Raw genomic sequence first — 19954 nt, 5'->3', positions numbered from 1 at the left:
AGAATTCTGTTTACACTACAGTACAGGAAGGGGAATATTTAACAAGCCTTATATAATAGTTACAACATCACTGTTGTGATATGCAGTTGTATAATCAAGAGGAAAAAATCTTGGCTTCAAGGAATAGAATGTCTTATCATACTTAAACAAAGACTCCTTGCTGAAAACAAGCCATAATTAATCAAAGAGTATTACAGTATGAAATTTCAAAAGCACTCACAAAAGAGAATTTTTAAAATTTACATTATATGAGAGTGGTATTCACTCTACATGAGCCATCAAGGACTGTATAGCAGCATAAATGGTGATGATCTGTTTCAGTGCCAGGGTACTCACAATTCTCGTTTCAGGTTCAATGCATCTTCTGCATTATCATGTCGACAGCACAAATTTATTAAAGCTGCATAGCCACCGACAACCATATCTGATTCATATTTTGCTTTCAATTCAAGAGCTTTTTCCATGTTCTAAAATAAAGGAAGGAAATGAAAAAGAAGTAAGAAATTAATATAAAAGTGTAAAATTTCTAGTTTCCATGTTCAGAGTATAAAAAAAGTTAACACTACTTTTAAAAAAAATGGATACACATTATTAACTTCACCTTGCTCCCTGGTATTTTTAATATACCTTTTAAAAAGCAGGAAAGATATATATGAAGGATTCCAAAGATTTGTTATCTGTGCTGCAAAACTGATCACTATGCCAAATTTGATGTTTTAGGTTTGGGTACTGTATTATGAAAAAAGACTTCCAGATTAAATATGTACCAAGTGATTCCAATTTCCATGCACAGAAATATTTATCACTGCCAAGTTCCTCACAATCTGTAATGTGCAGGAAATATTTTAGAATTTAATAGTGCCATATTATAACCTTAAAGTCAGCTGTATTTTTTCCCCCAGAAACACAGGCATATGACCAAATGATACCGAACTAGAAACTGAAAAAGTCTAGTGATATACCCCAATTGCAGACACACACTAAAATGAACAAAAGTACAGCTGGACGCCTGCTGAAAAAAGGCGAAAGACCCTTTATCTCAGAAAGAGCTTTTTTCCAGCAGGAAAATGGAATTTCAATCCCTGCATTAACAACCTAGTAATATTTGACTTGCAAATGACTACTGCATGTATCAGTTGCTTGACAATCTAGATATGAGAGACCGGAGCCATGGCTTGAAAGGACATTTGGCATGTATGATAAACCTATCACGGCTGTTACTATCATTCACTTTGCAGATTATCGTAAACAAACTACGGCAACCCGAAAACATGCCATTCAAGGTGTAGCTGAAGTTAGTTAACCTCTCATTTAATTGCATTCTTCACAGACATGATGTATAATAATCAATTGTAAAAATAATAAATTTTATATTGGGCTTTGCTTACTTTTATCTGTAAAGAATTTTTTTATCTTAATAGCACATTTAAAATATTTAAACAAACGTTACCTCTTCTGAACATAGCATTAATATGAGCTGCTTTAGGATATCTCCTATAGGTTGATTTTCAGCTTTTAGCTTTTCAAGTTTAGACTCCAAATCAGATGATGAAGGCTGCAAAATAGAAATGGGAAGAAAAACGAAGGAAAGAAATTTACTACAAAGAAAACGCACCCTTTGTCACTCTTCTCTTTAAACTGCCCTTTCCTAAATGTCATAAATGCTATCAAGGATATTAATGTGGGGATCTGGGATGGACTTGAGGGGTTTATAAAGCTCCTGATATTATATGCAGATTTCTTAGATATAATTTTTCTGAGATGGTAAACGGCTTTTATCAACTTCTTAGAACTATGCTAGAGGCAAAAATGTTAGGAACCACTGGTTTTAAAAGGACATAGTCTAGAACTCTCATTAAATGAGGTTATTACAGCATGTAGAATCTACTCAAAAAACATACTTACTTTTCTAGAGTCTGTCTTCTCTCTTTCAACCAACATATTAACATCCTAAAATCAGGATTTAAATTAGGATTAGAAAACATATGGAAAATATACTAGCAAATGTCAAAAGCAAATTTTGGAAGTCTCATTTCATTTTTCCATTTTCCAAAATTTTCCTGAACTTCTCTTCAGACTTTATAACCACTGTAAAAAACACTTTTAAATACATTCTTCAATATATAAACAGCATTCACCAATAATCAATAAAAAGCCTTGTTTTAAAGGCTATCGTTTAAATAAACTTTTGGCCAAAAGCAATATATTTAAATAAAACTTTGACATGCCTCTATATATAAATTAAGCATTTTAAGAAGTTGATTATTATTTCACACACACCTTAATCAATTCAGGAACATGGTAGCTATCCAGCAGATTACGAATGCCTCTGTAGATATTTTCAGGAATTTTTACATTCTGTGCAAAGGGGAGGGAGGAGGGAAAAAAAAAACAAGTTTTAGACAACTAAACTGAAATTTGTCTAACAGAAATTATCTCAGACATAATTTAAGTCTCCAACTCGTATATGTCATTGAGAAGTGGTCTGGTTGTACTTAAAAGCAGCAATTTCAAATCTAATAGATACATGTCAGACAGGACAGGCATTATATAGCAAAAAATGAAATGGTACCATCTCCTTCAGCTGATGGAAGTATTGTCTCAAACGCTCCTCCTTGGCCTGTACCTCTGAGTCACTCATGCTGTCAATCAAGTTATAAAGAAAATAGCCAACAGCTTCTGTGGAAAAAAACAAGAGAAAGCATTCCACTAAAATTACTGAGACTGTCATGTTATCAAGATTAATTTATAAGAAATCATTTTGGTGTGAGATGTCACCCTGATGAGAGGCTCCGAAATGGCAACAATGATCACTGAGGCATAGAGATTATGTGGTTTGGGAGCACATATCTAACTGGTGAGTGAAAGGAATATTAATTATTTTCAGACCGAGTGACAGCTTTTCAGCACTGAATCTTACTTCAATCTATTTTTTTCTACCACTCTGTGACAGAAGTGGTCCTGCCCAAGGCCTTACCCCTCTCCTGTCCAAATCACAAATAGTGAGAATAAATAAATGCCTTGTATATATTTCTATATTAATTTTTGGTGGGCAATATTTAGGGAAACATAAAATTAGAGGATTCGCAAATGTTGAGTATAGAAAGTTAAATAATTTTAATAAGCAGATGTAATATTCTTGTGGAGAGCTGCCTATTAGCCAATGAAAAACCAAGATTAACAAAGATGTTTCGTAACAACAGTAATTTTCCTATGCATCCAAGCATAAAATGTATAGGGCCATGTGTTAATACATAGGATAGAAAAATACGAACTTTCAAGAAAGATACCATGTGGGGGGGGGGGGGTGGTGTGTGTGTGTGTGTGTGTGTGTGTGTGTGTGTGTGTGTGTGTGTGTGTGTGTGTGTGTGTGTTTAACAGAAAACCACATATGCCAGGCTTTATTACATGAAAACAAAAATTACTAAATGTCAAAATAATGTATTTTGGGTAATAAATAGTGGAAAAATCTACAAGACCTCTTTACTATTTTTATATGTTTAAATTATACCTGCAAAACATTAAAATCACATAAACACTAAGGATTACTGATTTTTAAGGCTATTTTGATTGATGCTATAAGAAGCATTTCCTCAATATCAGAAAAGAAAAACCCTCCCAACTCTGTCCTTAGAAAAACAATTATGGTAATACCAAACACCTCACAGATCTCAAAATGATGCGGTTATCAATGTAAAGATTTATAAACAAATGTTTTCAAATTTCACTTTCAAAAACAAAATGTTTACTGCTGTAATCCTTCTAGCCCATCATTACACAGAAGAATGGATTTGTGGATAAGTTACAATCATCGAAATTGAAACGCTACCCGTTGGTCCTGGAGGCTCCTGGCAATAACGTCCATCCTTGTACAACAGTTCTGTTATCTGGTAAGACAGAAAATGTGTGCATTGCAGCAACAGAAGCAAACTAGAACAAACACAATCTGAAATTGAATTCTTGAAATAATAAAGCCTCTCCCCAGTAAGGTATTACTCTATATCACAGTAATTCAACATCACCCCCACTTGCCAAGGAGATTGTTTCGTTTTTAAATAACAGGTTACTTTTTTAAAAACAACAAAACAACAAACCCATGTTGAAGGAAAACTGCAGTATTTCATGATACATCACTAAGAAAACCTCTAAACTGTTCTGGTTATATATTGTTTTAAATAAACTGTTACTGTAGAAAACAGCTTATAGGAATTATCAACCAATGTTATTTGTCATTTATTGTTTTTGGTCTTGCTGAAATTCAACCAGTTTCCTCCTTTTAAATGAAGTTCTACAGCAGTAACAAAGCAAAATATCCTGAAACACTAAATACATTTTTAAAAAAGTTTTTCAACATTTCTCCAATCACTTTAATGGCATTAAAACAAAATGGGGGCTTTCCTGGCGGCTCAGATGATAAAGAATCCACCTGCTATGCAGGAGACCTAGGTTCGATCCCTGGGTGAGGAAGATTCCCTGGAGAAAAGGGAATGGCAACTCACTCCAGGCTTCTTTCCTAAGGAATTCCATGGACAGAGGAGGCTGGCAGGCTGCAGTCCACAGGGTCTCAAAGAGTCGGACAGGAGTGAGCAACTAACGCTTACTTACTTAAAACAAAAGGGGGTCGAAAGTTGTAATATGTTTGTTCTCATTGATTCTTATCCACTGAATACACAGAAACCAAAAGACTTACTCTTCAACATTAACTCTACCCACAAAATTTCAATTAAAAAAATCCGAACGTATTTGATGATGAAAAGATTACAAAACCTCCGACACTGACATGTAACTTCTGAACACTGTATTCTGATTGTATATCAACAGGCTGAAGAGAGTAAGAAAGGAAGCATAGGTTTCTGAAGTGGTATGAGCTTCAGATTCTCAATTACTTCATGTGTATACTATGACTGAACTCATTTGCTCTTTAGATAGCATGTGCTCAGCTGCTAAGTCATGTCCGACTCTGTGTGGCCCCATGGACTGCAGCCACCAAGCTCCTCTGTCCAGGAGCTTCTCTAGGCAAGAATACTGGAGTGGGCTGCCATTTCCTTCTTCAAGATAGTGTCTGGCCATAGCATTAAGTATTAACAACTCAAACTACAGTTAGTTCTTTAACTATGTATTTTCTAATATGGAAAGTTAGGTAAACCTGATCATATCCCACTTCACTCAACAATGAAAGCATGATGTGGTAATAGCAATCCAAAGGATAGTTAAGGTAGAAACTATTAAAAAGCAAAGCAAAACAATCCTATCTATAAATTTTTTTTAACCAATCCAGACGAGAAGATAGACAATAAATTCTACCATAAGTTGTAGCCATACATTAGACAGACAACAGCCACATTAAAACCTAATTTTGAACAAAGACACATTTAATAAGCCAATGAAAAAGTCTTTATATCCAAAAAAAAATCTTATAAATATCTTAACCGCCTATTATAACTGACTTACATAGTATGAATGGCAGTTTAAGTAATGCTAAAATCAGAACTGAAAGTAAGATTTTAAGAAATATTTAAAATGGGAATTCCCATCAATAACATGCATTCTGACTGTGTTGCTGTCTATTCCCCAAGTCATCTCCAACTCTTTTGCGACCCCATGGACCTTAGCCCAACCAGAATCCTCTGTCCATGGGATTTTCCAGGGAAGAAAACTAGAGTGGGTTGCCATTTCCTTCTCCAGGGGACTTTCCCAACCCAGGGATCGAATTACAGGTGGTATCTTGTAATTCAACATAAGGATTGTTGTACTCCCTGCATAAAAGCAGTTAACTTCTTAAAAAGATAGCAGTTTAAAATTGATCTGTTTATCATTCATATATAGATATACATATAGATACACTTGACGCTTCCTATGTGGCGCTAGTGGTAAAGAACACACCTGCCAATGTAGGAGACATAAAAGACATGGGTTTGATTCCTGGGCCAGGAAGATTCCTTGGAAGAGGGCATGGCAACCCACTCCAGTATTTGTGACTGGAGAATCCCCTGGACAGAGGAGCCTGGCAAGCTACAGTCCACAGGGTCGCAAAGAGTCGGACATGACTGAAGCAACTTAGCACATATAGATACACTTACACAAATATGTATAACATATATAACATGCACACATTTTTTAAAATAATTATTAAATATGTATGGTCACTGCCATAATGTTAACAGTTGTTTTTTGGAAAAGTTGAAAACTTAAGAATTTAGGACTAACTCAAGGTCACTTCAACAAGAAATTTCCTGATCCAGGAAGGTAGTTTTAAAACTAAAACTACCAATTCAAGATTCTAAATTCATTAACTTACAGTGATGCATGATAAATTTATGAAGCTATTATAGTTGCTTTTTATCTAACACAGTATGATTTGCAAATATTAGGAATACTTACCTTGCTCCAAAGATTTATATTCATAGACCTGCAGGGGGCAGCAAAGGATTAAAAATAAACCCAGAGGTTTAAAAAACATTAAAATGTACTAGCAATCATTATATGCAATACATACAGATCAAAGCCTTAAAAAAAAAAAGTTTCCAAAATCAAAGTTAATTTTCAGGGCAAAATAATTTAGAAAGATTGATTCACTTACTTTGAACCCTCAAAGTAAAGAGTGATTTGGACACGAATCACTAAGAACCATCTCTAAACCCTGGGGTCCCAGTTTTGATGGAGCATCTCAAAGGATCTGCCTGAGACTGCTCATTACTTGTAATGGTAAAGACAGTTAACTACACAGTGGAGAAAATGAACCAGTATCTTCACTGAGAGGTCAAAGTTAACATCACTAATGAGGTGCTGATAGACACATTTTAGATTTAATTTCCTGAGAAAAACAGAACAGCATTCCTGTGATATTCCAGTCAGACATGTAACATGAAGTTAAACATGAGGAACATTCTAGAAAATAACTGGCCTATATTCTCCAAATGTATTAATGTCATAAAAGACAAAGGCTGAAGAACTGTTCCAGATTAGAGAAACTTAAAGAGAAAAGATGACTAACATCTATTCCTTTACTGGATTCTGTATAGTGAGTGAAGCCGCTGTCATATCTGACTCTTTGCAACCCCATGGACTGTAGCTTACCACACTCCTCCATCCATGGAATTTTCCAGGCAAGAGTACTGGAGGGGGTTGCCATTTCCTCCTCCAGGGGAATCTTCCCAACCCAGGGATCGAACCCGGGTCTCCCGCACTGCAGGCAGATGCTTTACCATCTAAGTCACCAGGGATTCTATATAGGAGGGAGGAAAATATGGGCCCCTCCAAAAAAAGAGTGAAAATATTTGACAGAACTGGTATATGAGCTATGTTAGATAAAAATACTCCATCAACGTTAAATATCCTGAGTTTGTCAACTGTGACGTGGTTGAATTAGGGAAAATTCTTGTTCTGTGGAATTGTGTGTATGTGTATGTGCTTATACATGTGTCCAACTCTTTGTGACCCCATGACCAGTAGCCTGCCATGCTCCTCTGTAATGGGATTCTCCAGGCAGGAATACTGGGGTGGGCTGCCACTGCCTTCTCCAGGGGAGCTTACCGACCCAGAGACTGAACCCAAGTCTCGTCCATCTGCACTGGCAGGTGGATTCTTTGCCACTGAACTACCTGGTTGTGGAAGGGAATATCCTTGTTCTGTGGAATTATATACTGACATATTTAAAGATAAGGTATCACGACACATGCAACCTAAGCCCAAGTAGCTCCAAAAAATTAAAATTTATATGTGTGTGTGTGTAAATAAACGGAAAGTATAATGATAACTTCACAAAATGCTAAAAGTTAATAAAGGGGGTGCGTAAGAGATCTCTGTACTACTCTTGTAATTTTCTATAAATCTGCAATTATTTCAGGAAAGCAAAAAACAGCTCACTCAAATTGTGACTGTTTAAAGGAAAAACTATTACAAAACTGGGTACTTCTGGGCATACACACTGAGGAATCCAGATCTGAAAGAGACACGTGCACCCCAATGTTCATCGCAGCACTGTTTATAACAGCCAGGACATGGAAGCAACCCAGATGCCCATCAGCAGATGAATGGATAAGGAAGCTGTGGTACATATACACCATGGAATATTACTCAGCCGTTAAAAAGAATTCATTTGAATCAGTTCTAATGAGATGGATGAAACTGGAGCCCATTATACAGAGTGAGGTGAGCCAGAAAGATAAAGAACATTACAGCATACTAACACATATATACGGAATTTAGAAAGATGGTAACGATGGCCCTATATGCAGGGCAGAAGAAGAGACGCAGAAGTACAGAACAGATTTTTGAACTCTGTGGGAGAAGGGGAGGGTGGGATGTTTCGAAAGAACAGCATGTATATTATCTGTGGTGAAACAGACCACCAGCCCAGGTGGGAGGCATAAGTCAAGTGCTCGGGCCTGTTGGGCTGGGAAGATCCAGAGGAATCGAGTGGAGAGGGAGGTGGGATGGGAGACCGGGATGGGAAATTCGTGTAACTCTATGGCTGATTCACATCAATGTATGACAAAACCCACTGAAAAATAAAAAAAATTAAAAAAAAAAAAAAAAAAAAACTGGGTAACCAATGAACACTAGGTCTTAGGCTATTTATAAGCTTTGTAAACTTAATGTCTATAAGCTTTGTATATTTAATTCAAATATGGAATCTACTTTCAGAAGATTAGTTATGTGTTTTAATGATAATATTACAATGCAAATATAATGTATATATTTATTATAATTATGTGTATTATACTTACATTGCAAAAATAACCCACAAAACTTACAGACCTCTTAAAATCTGCACCCACAAAAATTCATAGGCCTCTTTAAACTTGAGATTGAGCAGTTTAGAGTGAACTGTTTTGGTATAGTGAGTTAATAACGCACTTGTTTACTTTAAAAACATTCAAAATGAACTACTGACACACATGACAACTAGGATGGATTTGGGGGCATTACACTGAGTGGAAAAAATTCAATCTCAATAATATATGATATACTCTATAAGTCCATTTATGTAACTTTTGCAAACTAAAATTATAAAAACTGAGAACAAATCCGTGGTTGTCACAGATTAAGGACGGTGAATGGAAGCTAAAGAGGTAGTGGCAGGAGGTGGGGAATTTGTGGTGATGGCACAGTTCTGTGTCTTCACTGCAGTAATGGTTACTCAAGTCTATGTATGTGGTAAACTGTCAGAACTACCCACATACATTGTATGAATGTAAAATTCCCAGTTTTGGTAATGCACTGTAGTTATATAATATGCAACCACTGGGGGGAAATGTGTAGAGTGTATATAGGACCTTCGTGTCTTATCCTTGCAACTTTCTGTGACTCTAAAATTATTTCAAAACAAAAAAATAAAACATGTTCCATGCCCTAATAGAATCCTCTGCCCTATGATAACATCATTCCTCCTACTAAAACACATTGAGAAGAAATTTTTTAAAGACAAAACTATATTTATAAGTGGAGAAAAATGTTTACAAAGCCCTGCATTGTACACATATTTTTTCATTATAGTTTATCACAAGATATGGAATACAGTTCCCTGTGCGTAGGACCTTACTGTTTATATCTAGTAGTTACAATCTGCTACTCCCAAACTCCTAATTTATTCCTCCCCTCCTTTTCCCCTTTGGTAAATCATAAATCACCCTTATGGTAGAAAGCGAAGAACTAAAGAACCTCTTGATGAAAGTGAAAGAGAAGAGTGAAAAAGCTGGCTTAAAGCTCAACATTCAGAAAACTAAGATCATGGCATCTGGTCCCATCACTTCATGGCAAATAGATGGGGAAACAGTAGAAACAGTGGCTGACTTTATTTTGGGGGGCTCCAAAATCACTGCAGACCGTGACTGCAGCCATGAAATTAAAAGATGTTTGCTCCTTGGGAGAAAAGTTGTGACCAACCTAGACGGCATATTAAAAAGCAGAGACAATACTTTGCAACAAAGGTCCATCTAGTCAAGGCTATGATTTTTCCAGTAGTCATATACAGATGTGAGAGTTGGACTACAAAGAAAGCTGAGCCCCAAAGAACTGATGCTTTTGAATTGTGCCATTGGAGAAGACTCTTGAGGGTCCACTGGACTGCAAGCAGATCCAACCAGTCTATCCTAAAGGAAATCAGTCCTGGATATTCATTGGAAGGCCTGATGCTGAAGCTGAAACTCCAATACTTTGGCCACTTGAGGCGAAGAACTGACTCATTTGAAAAGACCCTGATGCTGGGAAAGACTGAGGTGGGAGAAGGGGACGACAGAGGATGAGATGGTTGGATGGCATCACCAACTCAATGGACATGAGTTTGAGTAAACTCTAGGAGTTGGTGATGGACAAGGAGGCCTGGTCTGCCTCAGTCCATGGGGTCGCAAAGAGTCGGACACGACTGAGTGACTGAACTGAACTGAATCATAAATTGTTTTCTATGTCTTTAAGTCTGTTTCTGTTTTGTAAATAAGTTCATTTGTAATGTATTTTGGATTTCACATATAAGTAATATTGTCTTTCTAACTTACTTCAGGTAGCATGATAATCTCTACATCTATCCATGTTGCTGCAAATGACACAGTTTCATTCTTTTTTATGGCTGAGCAGTATTCATGTGTGTGTGTATGTGTGTGTACACACTACATCTTCTTTATCCATTCAGAGATTGCATCTTCTCCTCTACACATTCATAATTATCAAGACTAGTTTGCAGTTGCTTTCTCAATTTCTGGTCTATAACTAACAAGTTGAAGGCAAGAAGATTCCTGTTCATCCTTGAATTACCTGTTATCTTGCAATCTAGGCCTAAGTGCACACTAAAGAGTTATATTTCCTGAGTACTCACAAACTGTAGTTCATGAAGTATTTTCCTTCTCCTTGTAAAAACACCATGAGGGGAAGCCTCACTGGCTGACTGAAAAGAGGAACTTAACATCTAGCACTTAACTTGGTTGATTTCAACAGGACTAGTGTCAGAGACTTTTTTCAACATGTGAAAGGCCTCACTGTTCAGTGGTGCAGATTCTGCTTCTCAAGCTCAAACTGTTGCCACTGGGTCAGAAAATCTCTCCTTATATCACAGAACTCTTTATCTACAGACTACAAAGCCTTAAATGCTTCCAAGGCAATTCTTTTTTTAAAAAATTAATTTATTTTAATTGGAGGATAATTATAATAATCTGGTGGTTTTTGCCATACATCAACATGAATCGGCCATGGGCCCCCCCCAGCCTGAACCCCCCCCCTCTCCTCCCTCCCCACCCCATCCCTCTGGGTTGTCCCAGAGCACTAGCTTTGAGTGCCCAGCTTCATGCATTGAACTTGCACTGGTCATCTATTTTACATATGGTAATATACAAGTTTCAATGCTCTGAAACATTTGTTTTCGGTATGTCGCATCGTCAACTGAAGTTTGAACTATCTTCAATGACATTTTGTCTCTCAGAACTCACTCAATAGTTTTGGTGGTAGAGTTTTCAGTAAAATATAAAATGTACACGGCCTTGTTTCTCATTTCAACTTTGTTCAATTAGGAGTGCTGTTAAGAGGAAAGAAAGTCTTATACTAAACATCCTCTTGGCTTGGATTTGACAGAAGAATTCACTAACTTTATCAGTCAGAAGTAAATACCCTTTAAAATACTTTAAAAATAGTTAAAAAGAAAACAACTTAATAGTAAAAATTCCCTAATAACCTTGAATAATCCCTAACTAATAAGCAGTATTGAATTTTAAACATTTTTATATAGTGACTCCACCTTCATAAGTTAACAGACAATTTAGTTTATATATTGGGAAACCTTGGGAATGCATTACACTTGACTGGTATTCAATGACCATCTCCTGAGCTTATCAACTTACAGAAATACTAGATTGCCACTTAAAAACACCACTCTAAGAATATATGTAGAAAAGTGTTGGTCTTCCCGAAATACTGTGGGATGGCATCAAAAACTCAATCTGCACCCAAACAAGTTACAGAACACATGGAAGGAACTACTGCCTCTTGGACCATGGGATTTACCACTATCAGGGCAGGTAATATTAAAGGTAGAAAACTGTTTAAAAACTGCATTCCAAAATGGAAATGCACATCCAAGTTTCCCTTAGGACTAGCTAAAATGACTAAGATGTCTCACTTAATGTTTTGTAATGTACTACATTTCTGTTAAATATGAATAATTTTTCTAGTAAAGAGTATCTCTTAAGTAACTTTAAGTGAATCTCTTACATGCTTATCCTTATAGGAGCTGCAGGGCTCTACTGGTGATATCCATCAGTTCTGTTTTCAGAACAGCTTTCAGTCGCTTAGTCAATTCTAAAGTTGCTAGATTCTTAGAACTCACGCATGGACTGGAATAGTTCACATTTCCAATAATCTCAAAATACATGGGCTAGCAGATAAAGTAGCAGGATCAGGGAGGGAGATACTACCTTAAGAGCAGGGCTCAACTAATCTAGTGGGAGTAATCCTAGACTAAAAAGCTGTTCAAGTCCTACCTACGAAGCATAGAATGCAAGAGACGTGGGTTGGATCCCTGGGTTAGGAAGATCCTCAGGAGGAGAAATAGCAACCCACTCCAGTATTTTTGCCTGGAAAATGCCATGAACAGAGCAGCCTAACAGGCTACAGTCTGTGATGTTGAGAAGAGTGTGACATGACTGAGCACACACACACACAAAGCATAAAGCATGCAGTAAGAAAACTGTTCCCAGTAACTTAATTCAAGATCGTCTTAGAACAAAGCTCAAAAATATTTAGAGGAATTAAAAACAAAAAAAAAATCCACATTCCTCAGCATAAAATTCACAACTGGCATCCAGTCAGAAATTGCAAACAAGCACAAATGTATGATGCATAGTAAGAAAAAAAATTAACAAAATTAGTAGGCAAGGACATCAGAACATCTGTCATTAATATTTCCATACAGAGAAGGAAGAAAGAAGCATGAACATATTAAGGAGACAAGGCATATATTAAAAAAATAAAAAACCCAAAATGAAAAATATAATGTCTGAGATTCAAATACATTCTAGATGTATCTCTGCCTTAGCCAAACCTCTGCACAGTACAAGTTAGTCTACTTTCTTCAGAATAAAAGACAAGTTCCTTCTTGTTTTCTAAAATATTTTACAATCTGATCCTAATCAATGTCTCCAATCTCAACAATAAATACTTGTTGACTAAAAGGGAATGCTCAAAAACAGAGGCAGAAACACAGAATAAGTAAGGCCTCAGTAATTAATTCAACAGTGTTGATTATGTGCCAGGTATTAATATCTATGTGCTGAACATAGGGCAATAAACCAAACATGGAGCTTATGTTCTAATAATCAAAACAGCTATCACAAAATCTTTGTCAGAAAATAAGAGCAAAAAAAAAATTTAAAAAGACATGGCATGCCCTTATTTAGAGGCTTTTATTTTTCCAAACTACAATGACTTTGATTATCTAACTTCCCAGCCCACCATAAACCAGAAGCAACCTACATGTCCATCAACAAATGAACGGATAAAGATGTGGTACGCGTCTATACACACACATACACACAATGAAATATTACTTAGCCACTAAACAGAATGAAACATTGCCATTTGTGGCAACATGGATGGACCTGGAGATTATCATACTAAGTGAAGTAAGTCAGAGACAGAAAAATAAGTATCATATGATCTTGCTTATATGTGAAATGTAAAAAAAAAAAAAGATACAAATGAACTTCTTTACAAAACAGAAACAGCCTCACAGACTTAGAGGATGAATTTATGGTTGGTTACCAGCAGGGAGAGGGGAGGGAGAGATAGATTGGGAGTTTGAGAATGATATGTACAAACCGCTATATTTAAAATAGATAACCAACAAAGACCTACAGATTAAAAGAAAAAAAGTCATCCTGTATTTAAATGCTCAAAGCATAAATCAAATATACATGCAAATTTGTCGATATCTTCTATTCGCCATTTTCAGAATGCTTTCTTTTTTGAAACTAGACCTTTACCAAATCAGTATGCATTTCTTGGAAATGTTTGACATAAAAGGCAGCCTAAACTCAATTCAACTACTTAGTAAGAATAAAACAGATACAAACAAACAAACAAAAAACAGATAAGGTTATTTCAGGTAACTAATGTATTGCAAGAGAAGAGTATCTGCTTCTTTCCTCTAATAGTAGGTCAAAACGACAGAAGAAATCAGTCCATATTTAGACAAAGATCATATAAGGTGATCATCTTACCTCCTAAAGCCTAGAATGAGGCTGCCTCTCAATGAAGCAAATGAGAAAGGCAATGTATTTGATTCCACTGCAAAAGAAAATTATCATAAAATTCCAGACCAAAACCAAAACTTGCGTTAACAACGTATTTGGAAACACACTTATACCAATATCCTTCAGTTTTCATTTGGGAAGTATTATTTTAAAAATGGAAAAATTTTGATACAAAGTTAATTAGAAATTGCAGTAATACATATTGGCAATATAAGCTATCCTTTTAAAACATTTTACTTCATTTACATAAATCTATACAACTACTGAATTTATAAATATTCTTCTGTATAAATACATTAACTAATCTAAGAGCATACTCAAAGTCAGCCTGGTACATATACCAAGGCTGTATGTTACTGAACAACATGGCACTACGAAGGGAGAGAATGTAACTACCTTTTAAAAACAGAAGATGCAGGGTGGGAGGGTAAGCTCTTTCCTGAGAGTTGTGTCGGATTTTGTTGAACCATTCACACTTCCTTATTCTACTTTTCACTATGATCTACAATCTGCTTTCATGCAAGAGTGACAACCTAAAGTCATAATAACCTCGATCTCTGTTAAATAACTGATTTATATTGATCCTTCACTTTTCTGATGATTTTATTTCCTCTACTATTCATTTTGGCATTTAACAGTCATGTTTCAATGAAACCTTGCATGTTTCAATGCTGACAGTCTAAGCCTGATTTGCTTTAGCGTAACAATCAGGCTTTAATGCATAAGACCTGACGCCCCACATAACCCCTGTCATAACAAGCATGGGAGAGAATCATGGTGAGCATCTCTTAAATTTATTTTATATAAATATATAAAATAGTGCCATGTTATAAGTAATTGTTTTCATCTTTTCAGTATATATGTAAAGTGGCTACTAAAAGATTCAAGAGGGACAGAATTATAATAGGTAGGAACCCACTGTGGAGGCAAATTCTGAAGACAGAATTAATAAATACAGTTTAGATATCTGGTTAAGTTTTTTTAAAAATTCATGGGAAAAGTCACCATAAGTTTTAATATAATTGTTCATCTCCCTAAATATGAAAAAAAATTTAACCTACAGACATAAGGAGAATTACTTGAGACCAACTGTCAGATCCCTTGAACAGGAAGTCTAAATTTCTGTGGTTTCATGTGACATTAACTCTAAAAACTGTCTCAGAAATGACCTGAATTTAGTCGCTGTAGGAATTTTAAAGTGGATGCACCACATGCTTTTTGGTAACCTTGAATTTTGTTTGATCACATTAATTTCCATGCCTAGAAACTCAAATGGAGAAATGGTTCTTATTATTCCACAAACTTGATCAAGATTAGCTATTTCATAAGTCAGGGGGTTGGAATATACAGCACGGTGACTAAAGTTGGTAATACTATATTTCATATATGAAAGTTGCTAAGAGTAGATCTTAAGTCCTCATCACAAGAAAAAAGAAAATTTGTAACCATGTATAGGATTGGACGTTAACTAGACTCACTCTGGTGATCCCTTTCCAATACATACAAATATTGAATTACTATATTATATGCCTGAAACTAATATTTTATGTCAATTACACCTCAATTAAAAAAAAAAAAAAGACAATCCATTGACTTTTCACTACTACTTGTCATTTCTTGTAGTAACCAAAAGTGCCTCTCTATAAGCAGCCTACAGCGAATACCAGCAATTACAGAAAACTGCTCTTCAAAGACTTGTAATTCAAGGGAAAGGGAGGGCACTGATGGGAGTGAGCTGAAATCTTCTGTAGTCTTTAAGTTCATGGCGTTTTTCTTTTTCACATTTAATAAACAACCTCTTGGAAACTTATTTCTAAACTATTCAAATTAGTATTTTACAGAATATTATCAAGCTTTTATTCATTAAAAAGGTCACCAGAAACATTTCAGCCAGCTGGAAGGCTGCTGACAGAAAGCATCTAGTTTCCGTAGCAACAAACAAGTTTGAAAAAAATCAAGAGGTTGACAATGAAGTGGAATGGATGGTATGATAAAGGGAAAGGCATCTCTCTTGTATTCACCTTTATGTGCCCAGATTCCTGTTAATGCCTCTCTGTTTTCAACTTGTCAGTATGAAAAATCTATATATTATACAGAGTGGAAGGCAAAATCAATACACTCAGATAGCAGCCTGCATTAATACCCAACCTTACACTCAAATAACTACCCCTCTAACAATCACCATTTTTCCTACTGACATTTCGCCGTTCCCTCTACCATAATACAATAAAATAAACCCAATTAGTGCATATTTTGAATTAAAGGCTCTCTTTTAAATAATGTAGACAGAGGTAATATGTACCAACAATCTGGTTTTTACAAAGCTTCCATTTAAACAATTTGAATACATGTTAATCAAAGCTTAGCTTTTAACATTTTAGTGGGCTAGATATTGATGTTTGTATGTTTGTTTTTAAATGGTGTCTTTTTTCACAAGACCTGAAACAGTCAAGTTAATGCCACAGATAATGTTACAAATTTTTAATTAAAAAATGTCTAAATTATTAAAATTAAAATGTCTGATAGTAAAAAAAAAATAAAATAAGGTTAAAGTTAGATGATCTTGGTCTGACTCAGTCACCAACTTTGGCCAAATCATTTAACCTCTCCAAGCCTCTCTTCATCTATCAATGGATGAATTCTATTAATATGTGATGAACACTGTAAAGCACCCTATCATTTATAACTGTTTAGTAAACATCTGCTGTGTTTCATTAATGAGGACTGGGAGCTGGCTTCACGTAACTTAGGGCCATAATAGGCATCAGTTTAGAAAACACTTTCAGAAACCACATCTCATAGGATTTTCACAACTCCCACAAGGTAGAGAGAGAAGCAATACAATCCCATTTCATGAAATTTAAACAAAAGAATGGTAGACAGATTTGTTTCTGATCCCATAATCAGCAGTTTATCATAAAAAAGATTCAAGCCTTCCAGGTCCCCATTCCAACCTAAACACCATGTTACTTCCGAGGTTCTTTAAATTTTAAAACTACTTCCAAATTATTTATAAATTTCAATTCATAAACTGTCTTATCAGGATAATTTTTTTAAAAACTTCCTCCCTTTCACGGAAATTACTCTGAACGACCTGAGGCAGGGAGTGAAGGCATGGAATACCCTGTATGTTCTCAAAAGTCACAGAAATTAACACCAGCCAAGTTTACTACTTATGTTGCATACTTACAAAATGATAAAATATAATCTAAGTTTCCATTTACTGCTTCACTTCTCAATTCAGCTTGAGAAAATACATTATCATCATGTGGACATCCATTTTCCTAGGGATAAAGCATATTTCAATGATAATATACCTCAGCTAAAAATATTCAAATTTCCTGTTTTCCCATTTCCTTGTATCAGAAACTCTAACCATCTTTCACTTTAAAAGATCATTTTCTAAAATACAAATAAACTGAATAACAAACTTTAGCAAAAGCTATGAGATGGAGTTTCAACATCCCAAATTAAACGTTTATCTTCAAATTCATATAATCTATTACTATTAGAATGCCTTCCTTCTAGGGAGAGTTTACTACTGAAGACATCAGAACTACTCTCTCATTTACAACAATGTACTGATCCAAAATGAAACATGTGTTGATCCAAAATGATATTTTAAGGCATATAATGAGGTACAGGCCAAATTTATTTTTATTTAACTCCAAATGGGTAATTACTTGTCTCAACATCATATTTAATAATTTAAGTAAATGAGCTGAAATTCAGCTGAATATATTTACTGAACCACTTTATAATAACACCACAATATTAAAAATAAACTAATCAATAATAAATAAAGATAAATTATGGTACACCTATACAATAAGATATTCAATCATAAAAAATAATTTGTGGAATTACATACTATAATGTAAAGGTGCCAAGTGAGAAGAGTAGGTTTTGGGGAAATAAGAATATGTGGGGAAATTACTTTTTTTAAATGCATTTCTTAACAGTCAAATATGGATAGCATAGTCTCAAAATACACTGTTAAGGACTCAGGGAAGAAAAGTAAAGACACTCAAGACATAAATTATATCTTTAAGAGGAATATAATTATGAAATTATTTAAAGAAAAGACACTCTAACAATACAGAAAAATAAATGCATTATGTGAATAACCACCTAAGAAACAGGTCTTCTGAGCAAAATATTTCTTTGTATGTGGTACTCTACAGAGTTGTTCCTAACTGCCTAGTACTTTATTCTGAAAATCAAAGTGCAGCCATTTGCTGAACCAGTGCACTATCCAAGTCAATTTTTCACAGCTCCCTTTATAAATGTCTTGCTTATTCTGGTGGGGACAGGAACTATCTGGTAGGAAAATAAAGCTTTGGAGTCAAACAAAAAATTATTCAAAAAAAAAAAAACAAAAACAGAATAGTAAATTTATTCAGAGTTTATTCTGAAAATTCAAAAGAAGTGAAAAGTACTACTCAAAACATAGGTACAGTTGCATTGTAGAGTGGGGTTAGAGTGAAAATGTTTCATTTAAATTTTGTGATATTGGCATGTTCTCAACACAAGACAAATGTTACTTTACCTTTTAAAGTTTTTCTAAAGTTTAACAACTTTAGAGGTATTACACTCACCAATATTTTTACAAAGCTTTAGAAAGTTATATACCAACATAACCATTTTAGTCCTCAGCTCAGTGGCTTTTTCCCTTGGTCACCACAAAACACTACGGAGGGAAGACGCTCTCTCTTCAATTATGAAATTAAAGCCACACTGTGCTCACCTGCAAAATAGCACGAACTGACTTTATACTATCAAAGCACGGAAACACGTAATTAATGTATGTCTCCTGATCAGGAGTTACTCCTATTTCATGCATTCCTTTGAGGACTTCCACTATACCTGTAAGATCAAATTTAAGAGCACAAAGATGAAGAACTTAGAATACATTAACAAAAGATCAAAAGTTCATTTATTTGAATTGTAATGTAGGAAAAGTACTCGGCATTTTGTTTGTCTGAAAGAGAAAGAACAAAACTGGGTGTTAAGATGCTAAATGAAAAAAACTAAACTACTCCCTCCTTCATCTCTCCCTATTAATTCAGGAGTAAATAGTAAGGAAATACTCCAGAATTTATAAGAAAAATGAAAACAATTAAGCCAGATGCTTAATAATTTCCAGTACCCCAACTGAACAGAGATCATAAAACATCATTGCTATCACACAGCATTGATGGATCTACAAAATAAAACTTGACATGAATAAATATCACAGAGACAAGGGATATTTTTTTTAGCTGTCTTAAAATACTCTAATAGCATAAAATAACTATTTCATTTTCTTGCAAACAGTTCAACAAACTGACTACAGACAGAAGATTCCTATACAAACACTTCTCATCATCAGTGCCTCAAATACCTTTTAACCTCTTAATTCTTCAATCTTTTAATAAGGCTTTTCAGGTCAGGAAGAGTGCATTCTGCCTGATTAGATGACCTGCACTGGTAGCATTTTTAATGTATGTATCTTTCCAACTGAAACTAAAGCAGTGTTATGAAAACCTGGATTCCCATCATTGCTCAGATGAGTTCAGTCAAGGATATACACTTCAGTAACTATAGTCGGACAGGAAGATGCAAACACTTCTCAATAAGAAGAAAGAAAGGTGCCTGATCTGACATACCTACATATATATTCCTCAAAAATACAATCCACATTTTAAAAAATATTCATATATTAACTTAGATAAACA

General features: G+C 35.1%; 1 protein-coding gene across 1 annotated transcript in view; it reads right to left on the bottom strand.

Moving 5' to 3' along the window:
• Positions 1-19954, bottom strand: part of LRPPRC (leucine rich pentatricopeptide repeat containing) — a 96060-nt gene that overhangs the window by 52352 nt on the left and 23754 nt on the right. Inside the window, exons 12-21 of the mRNA XM_065929360.1 lie at positions 18985-19103; positions 17428-17521; positions 14205-14271; positions 6382-6409; positions 3830-3887; positions 2573-2679; positions 2281-2358; positions 1906-1950; positions 1451-1555; positions 337-467 (exon numbers count right to left, since the gene is read on the bottom strand). Coding sequence (XP_065785432.1) covers positions 337-467; positions 1451-1555; positions 1906-1950; positions 2281-2358; positions 2573-2679; positions 3830-3887; positions 6382-6409; positions 14205-14271; positions 17428-17521; positions 18985-19103 — 832 coding nt within the window. The remainder of the gene's footprint in view (positions 1-336; positions 468-1450; positions 1556-1905; positions 1951-2280; positions 2359-2572; positions 2680-3829; positions 3888-6381; positions 6410-14204; positions 14272-17427; positions 17522-18984; positions 19104-19954) is intronic.

The sequence above is a fragment of the Muntiacus reevesi genome, chromosome 3 (genome assembly GCF_963930625.1).
Source record: "Muntiacus reevesi chromosome 3, mMunRee1.1, whole genome shotgun sequence".
In the NCBI taxonomy this organism is placed as follows: domain Eukaryota; kingdom Metazoa; phylum Chordata; class Mammalia; order Artiodactyla; family Cervidae; genus Muntiacus; species Muntiacus reevesi.
The sequence above is the reverse complement of the archived record's forward strand: the minus strand, read 5'-3'. Positions and strand labels throughout refer to the sequence as shown.